The 7,500-nt window shown below is 31.0% G+C and overlaps 1 protein-coding gene across 8 annotated transcripts in view; it reads left to right on the top strand.

Moving 5' to 3' along the window:
- The window catches only part of LOC108690011 (rho guanine nucleotide exchange factor 12), a 368,684-nt gene that overhangs the window by 106,086 nt on the left and 255,098 nt on the right, over positions 1-7,500 (top strand). For 7 of the 8 annotated variants that reach the window (XM_018197048.1, XM_018197050.1, XM_018197047.1 and 4 more), the window contains one exon: positions 1,260-1,499. The exons of the other annotated variant lie outside the window; for it this stretch is intronic. In XM_018197048.1, coding sequence (XP_018052537.1) covers positions 1,260-1,499 — 240 coding nt within the window. The remainder of the gene's footprint in view (positions 1-1,259; positions 1,500-7,500) is intronic. 8 annotated transcript variants of the gene reach the window in all.

Raw genomic sequence — 7,500 nt, 5'->3', positions numbered from 1 at the left:
AATAAATTAGACTGTGTATATTTATCTATAATTACATACTTAGTAAAAATATATAAATATAAATTTGTTGTCTTGAAAAAATTTTGTATTCTATGATAATTCTATGATATATGTTTGCAAAGTGAGAAATTTTGAAATAAGAAAAATGCATTTTATGTATATTGAACATGCATTCATGATTTCTGATCAGAATTTCAAGATAACATTAATCTCTTTTATAAAAAAATTTTAAATGTCACAAAAAAGTCATATTAGCGAAATTTGAAGCTATATGAATAATAATTATTATAATAGTTTATATCAATGTGCTCAACACAAAGGGGGACATCATATCAAAGAAAAACAATTATTTTATGTATTATACAGGCATTGGAGACATTTCAAAATCACCTTCATTTTTTCTTATTAATTTTTAATTTTAATTAAGTGTAATTCCTATTTTCGGTCGAAACAGATCTTAAATACTTTCTTATTTAATGTGAATTTATACATTTTTTATTCCAAACCGTGCGCCGAATTATTTTTCTTGAAATGTATGCATGCACAAGCTCAAAATAAAATCACATATCAAATTGTGCAAGTCATTTAATAATTTTTATGTAAGTCAATTTGACAATTTTTATGCAAGTTATTTAATAATTTGTTATTATTTTTGTTCTATAAGAAATATACTTTGATAGAAATATACTTTAAATTTTTTTCTATATAAACTACTATCCCCGCATTAATAATCTTATGAAAACTGTCTTTCTGCGGATTTGGCTAATTTTTGGATATGTTGTAGTTCTCTTCATTTTGAACAAATGTCTCAAAGTAATCATGTAAAATCTGGATCTTTCAAGGCTTGTAGCGTAGAAATGCTCTAGGATCAAGTTGTACCTATTGAGATATTTGTTTAGAATGAAGAGAACATATATTCAAAAATTAGCTAAATTCGCAGAAAGATATTTTCCATAAGATTAGAGTGCGTCCTTTAACATAAAATAAATAAATAAATAAATAAATAAATAATAACAAATAAATATATAAATAAATAAATTTTAACAATTTCCCGATGTTTGTTTATTATTATGGAAAGGAAATTTTATTTTTTCAACTTATTACATTCAGAATTTTTTCTCTCTTCCATTAGAAATAACAAACTGTATAATTCGATTTATCATAAATGCATCAAAGCTTTCGCCTATTTTTGCTAACACATTGTTGTGTTTTATAACTTTGCCTCTTTGGTAACAGCAACTTTTTGTTGTGTCTTGCAGCTTTGCTCATTGGTAACAAATACTTCGTGTTCCTCGGGTTATTGTCCACTCTCAAGCAGTGGCAGTGGCGCAGACATGCCACCCCCACTGCCGTCACGCAAATCCTTATCCATGCAAAGTCTCTCTCCGCCGCCTTTGCCTCCCAGACCTCCATCTACCATACAAAACACAGTCCAACCGGAGCGACATCTGCTGATTCATTTAACGCCTTCAACCGTCAATCAGGGAATTTCTAACTCTGTAAGTAGATTAATTGTCCAATGTTACATTGATATCCTTTGTATCCGTTTTATTACTGATGAATGTATATGTGTATATAATTATCATGTTATTTATCATTAAATAAGTATATTATCATTAAATAAATAAATAAATTTTTTATTTAATGAGTTTAAGAATTAAAATTTTAAAAATAATTATTTCTATATATCTAATTAAATAAGAAAAATTCGACCAAAGTAGATCTTAATGCTTAAATATTTCTGGGTGAATTTGTATACATATCTAATTCTGCAAACTGCACGCTGAAATTTTTTTTGATTTTGAATCACATTCATGAACCAGAATCATATCACTAACAAGCAATTTTTTAATGCTTTAATGCTAAAAATTAGCATTTTTATAAGAATATTAATGGTAGAATGTTAAAGAAAATCTTAATATCTTGAATAATTTTATTATGAAAAATATTGTATTAGCCAGAAGTTGAACTTGGAACTCCCGTCTTTCCGAGATGAACGTCATATCAATTTGTCCATCGAAGCTATGGCAATATTGTCGCAATAATCAATCTAGTAAGTGAACGTTTCAAGAAGAGGCATGATAAACAAGATATAATACGAATTTTGCAATGATGAAAACGAGAGAAATCCTATATTATTAATGGTAAGATGTTCATAAACATCTTACTATATATTTCAAGACTGAAAAGAATTTCGCCGCGCAGTTTATAGAATTAAACATGTGTATAAATTCACATAGAAATAGTATTAATATATAATATTCACATAGAACCTTTAGACTACCAGGATTTTAAAATCCAAAATTATGGATAGTTCCATCATAGCCCTATAATAATCCATATACAGGATGTCCCAAAAAAGTCGAGATATCTGAATATCTCAGAAAATATAGATTTTACAAAAAAGTGTTTCAGACAAAAGTTATAGAGTTTAAAAAGATTTATTTACTGATTTTATCAGTTGGACTTTCAGGGCGTCGTCATTGATGTCGCCAAGGTCAGATCAAGGTCACATCGATTTTTTTAAATGGGACTACTTTTGATTTCAGAATCTAATGGCTCAAGAATTTCGGGTCGGGTCAAGATACGTTTACAATCACCAGGCTTATGAGATTCTCGAGGAAAATATGTGTCGATAATCTTCCAAAATCCGTCATTGCTTTCGATTTGTTTTCATTTAATTCAAAACACTATAATAAAATAATTTTTCATGAAGTACTTTTCGAATTATAAGACATGAAAGTTACAGTACCGTCGCATTAGCGTTACGCAAGATGTCCGATTGATGGCTGAAACTTTTTGAATATTATTCAAGATCATGTTCTGGATAACATTTGTTATGATCAAGGTCATTGGAGAGTTTTCTCTTATTTCTCTTATTTTCATTGAAAATTTATTTTAATATAAAAATATAAAATATAAATAAAAGAAACAATGTGACCTTAATTTTAATAAATGTTATTCAATACATGATCCTGAACAATATTCAAGAGATTTTAACTGTCGGTCGGACACCTTGCGTAATGTTAATGCCGACGATAATGTAACTTTCGAGCTTTATGACTCGAAAAATACTTTATGAAAAATAACTTTATTGTATTTTAAAAAACTCTTGACACTAGCTATTAGAGTCTGGAATAAAAATAAGATATACCATTTAAAAAAAATCGATGTGATTTTGATCTATTGCTCTAAATGTTTTATTACAATTGTTGCTATCGTTAAGCGATAGCCAATAAGAATTGAGCTTTCTTTCAGGATTGTCCTGTTTGACTGTCGCAATAGCGATAATCAACGATAACGTTTAGATCTCCTGCTACTGACTTTGGCGACCCAAGATAAAACTGATCAGTAAATAGATCTTTATGAACTCTACAATTTGCCTGAAACAATTTTCTGTAAAATTTTTTTCCGAGATATTCAGGTGTCCCGATCTTTTTGAGACCCTGTATATGTCTACTATACATTGTTTGATGTGTAAGAGTGAATCGTATGACGCCATATGGCTGAAATGGCCACAGTGGAGTATTTATTCAATTTAGGTGGCCAAAAATCGATTTTTAAAACTCACTCCAGATTGAAAATAAATATTACTTAATAAAGCTGAAAAGTAAGAAAACAATTGATTTACAATTGATAACAAGGATTGATTATGTTCTTGTTGCGCATAAAGCGATCAGCCCAATAGTCGAACCCTATTTGATAGTTAGACGTATTTTTTCTTGGCGTTCATAGTATCTTTCCAACAGTAAATATTTTTTATTTAGGATAGTTTCAAGTGTAATTCTTGGATGTAATGAATATGAATTGTGATAAAATGAGTATGTTTGAATGAGTAGGTTTGACAAAAATGTTATCTTGCATCAATAATTGCATTTTCCACTCTTTTAGCATATGCGATTTCATCATGAACATTTCTATTGTTTTCCAATTGCTGGTAATTGGTAATTGGCTGGTAAATTTTATTAAAATATTTCTTCAGTTCAGAGAATCGCTGCGCACGCGAATGAGTCGAATGCTTACTGAAGTGAGCAACATTACGACTGGCGCGTGATCTACTTGCTGTGTTCAGAATCATCATCCGAATCAGAATCATCTATCTGGTGTAATTTTATCCTTAACATTCGATGAAATAAAATGAAATTTATAAAGGTATTGACATTTTTCTATACAGTACGTTTCTTAAATTATTACAATAATTATTTAAAAAGTCGATTTCTTTGAAAAAACTATGGACCAATGGTTGAAATAGCTGGACACATATCTTTTTTTCGCTCAAGAACAACCATAAAAAGCGCATTAAAATTCCCGACACCTGGTGTTGCTTTTTCAAGCTAAAGCGTTTCGAAAAAATTGTTATTTTCTTCGGCCAATTTTAACAAACTTGATGATATTAGTAGTATTTCTCTATTCTTCAATAATTTTTTAAATTTTAATAAAAAGACGAAGGTTTCTAATTCAATCAGTTTTCCGTATAGTCAATATAAATTTATTAAAATATTAGTTTCTGAACTCTTTATGTTTATTTTTGGTTTCAATTGTTTGAATTTTATTTTAAAGTCACTGAAGATCAAAATAATGATTCGAGCTGATATTATTATATATACATTTTAAGCTTAAACTTACGTTTTAATTAAGAGAATAATTAAAGAGAATAATTAAATAGTTAAATGAATTAGTGAACAATGAATTAGTAAAATGGCACGTTTAGTTCCACTTAAACTACAAAAATAATTTTGGCCACCAAATGGTCAGTCAAATGTGCGGCAGTAATAAAAGCTAAGTACTAAGCTCTGTTTTGATCAAATATGTGTAGGATGTCTCTTATTTAATTAGATTTATTCTTATTGTTGTCTCAAATTTGTACCGTATCATACCGTTATTTATATGTTTAAGATGTTTAAGATTATTTAGTGTAATAGTAACATATAAATTAGTAATATATAAATAATTTATTTCAAATGTACAATTTGACTGTGTAATTAAAGTCAATATGTAGTACTTAAACCTTATATGAAAAAGTTATGATTATTACGTTTAATAAATATAGAAGAAAATATTTGTTATTTGTTATGTATAAGTATAATATTTGTTATGTATAAGTATAGTGCAAGTGTATTTATAAACCTATTTTTTATAAACCTATGTTTTTACGTCATCTTTATACAAATATTATTCATTAGGTGTACAATTTTGCTTCCGCTGTTTTTTTTCCGAAATTCGAGGCTTTATTGTAAAAAAACTGGTTATACATTTATAATTCAAAGTATTGTCGCTGGCCACTACTTTCTCCCATCTTTCGGGTAACGTACGAATCCCGCGTCGAAAAACTGGTCATCTTTTGAGGCTATCCAATTTTTCGATCCAATTTTTTACTTCTTCATAAGACCGGAAAGCCTGGTCAGCCAGGCCGTGTGCCATTGATCGAAACAAGTGATAGTCAGAGGGAGCAACGTCTGGAGAATACGGCGGGTAGGGTAGGACTTCCCATTTCAACGTTTCCAAGTATATCTTGACCACTTTCGCAACATGAGGTCGAGCATTGTCATGCTGCAAAATCACTTTATTGTGTCTCTCGTTGTATTGCGGCCGTTTGTCTTTCAATGCTCGGCTCAAACGCATCAATTGCGTTCGATACCGATCGCCTGTGATTGTTTCAGTCGGTTTTAACAGTTCATAATACACTACGCCGAGCTGGTCCCAAATACAGAGCATGACCTTGGAACCGTGAACATTCGGTTTGGCCGTCGACGTGGAAGCATGGCCGGGAACTCCCCATGATTTTTTGCGCTTGGGATTATCGTAATGAACCCAGTCACAATGCGATGCAGAAATCCCTTCCGTCTTTGCCTTTCAAGCAGCTGTTCACAAGCAAACAAACGCCGTTCAACATCTCTCGGCTTCAATTCGTACGGCACCCAATTTCCTTGCTTCTGAATCATTCTCATGGCTTTGAGGCGTTTTGAAATGGCTTGTTGTGTCACTCCCAATGATCATGCCAATTCTTCTTGATTTTAACACGAGTCTTGCTCAACTAATGCCTCCAATTCTGCATCTTCGAAAACCTTCTCTCTTCCACCTATGCCGGTCTTTGACGTCAAAATCGCCGTTCTTGAAGCGTTGAAACCACTCACGACACGTTCTTTCACTAATAGCGGCCTCACCATAAGTATTTGAGAGCATTCGATGAGTTTCAGCCGCAGATTTCTTCATTGAAGCAAAAAATTAAAACCTCCCGCAAATGACGAGAATTTGGCTCGTAAACTGACATTTTCAATCGAGAATAACTTTATGATGCAGACACAAATCGACTTATGTTTCTATGGGGTTATGTTGACAGATGCCCAAGTTTATTGTATGACGTCTATGATCTATTTATTTCGACCACCACTTACCGCTAAAGCCATCTATAGGAAAACGGCGGAAGCAAAGTTGTACTTTATTAATATTTTAATTTAATATCTAATTGATAATAATATATTAATTTTTTTAAATGTGCGTGCGTGCGTATAAAAGTGCTTATGGATATTATGATTAAAATGATTCTATATTTCGTAAAATATCTTTAGAAAAACGAATTTATAGCATAATATTGGATTAAGGAAGAAATCTTTTTACAAGTTGGAACATAATTAAAACATTTTTTAAATTGTTTACAAACTTTTTATTAAATCAAATATGTGCCTTTTTAACTTTTTGCTATTTTTTGGGTAAAGCCATTCGATGTAGAACTTCTATGATTTTTCGATAGAAAACAGAGATAAATGATTTTCGCAAGTCTTTTTTAAAGTCACGTTTGCTCTATTAAGGGAGTTCTGCAAAGATCGAAACAAATGGTAATCGGTCAGTGAAAGATCTATATAATGGAACTATATAATGGATGCATCAAAACTTTTCAGCCAAGAAGCTCTTTCAATTTTTGTCAAGTCATCAAAGTGTGTGGCCTAGCGTTGTCAATGGTAGACACGCCTTTTCTATTGATCAATTCTGGCCATTTTTTCTGAATGGATTGTTTCAATCGTATTAGTTATTGACAGTAAAGATCAAAAGCAATCATTTTGCTTGGCGGCAGCAGTTCATAATGGACAATTCCTTTCCAGTCCCATCAGACACACACCACTTTCTTTGGCGTCAATCTGGGCTTTATGCGATTATTTGTGACACCTCACTTTGTTTCGATCTCGATTTTTTTCGATAATTATCATTATTATCATATGTTATCCACTTTCCATCACCCGTTATTAATCTTTTCAGTAAAGGTTCAATTTTGTTTCGTTTCAGCAGCGATTCGCAAATGGATATTCGAGTCATTAAATTTTTTTATCGTCAAATCATGTGGCATCCAAACATCGAGCTTCTTTGTGCATCCAGTTTTATGCAAGTGCCCAAAACGATTTTATAATCAATAAGAAATTAAAAACCAATAATAAGTTTTTTACAGACTTTTTTAATTGATACAATTTAGAAAAATATATATAATAATAATGTTAAGTACAGGCA

The sequence above is a fragment of the Atta colombica genome, unplaced genomic scaffold, assembly GCF_001594045.1.
Source record: "Atta colombica isolate Treedump-2 unplaced genomic scaffold, Acol1.0 scaffold29, whole genome shotgun sequence".
Classification (NCBI taxonomy): Eukaryota; Metazoa; Arthropoda; class Insecta; order Hymenoptera; family Formicidae; genus Atta; species Atta colombica.
The sequence above is the reverse complement of the archived record's forward strand: the minus strand, read 5'-3'. Positions and strand labels throughout refer to the sequence as shown.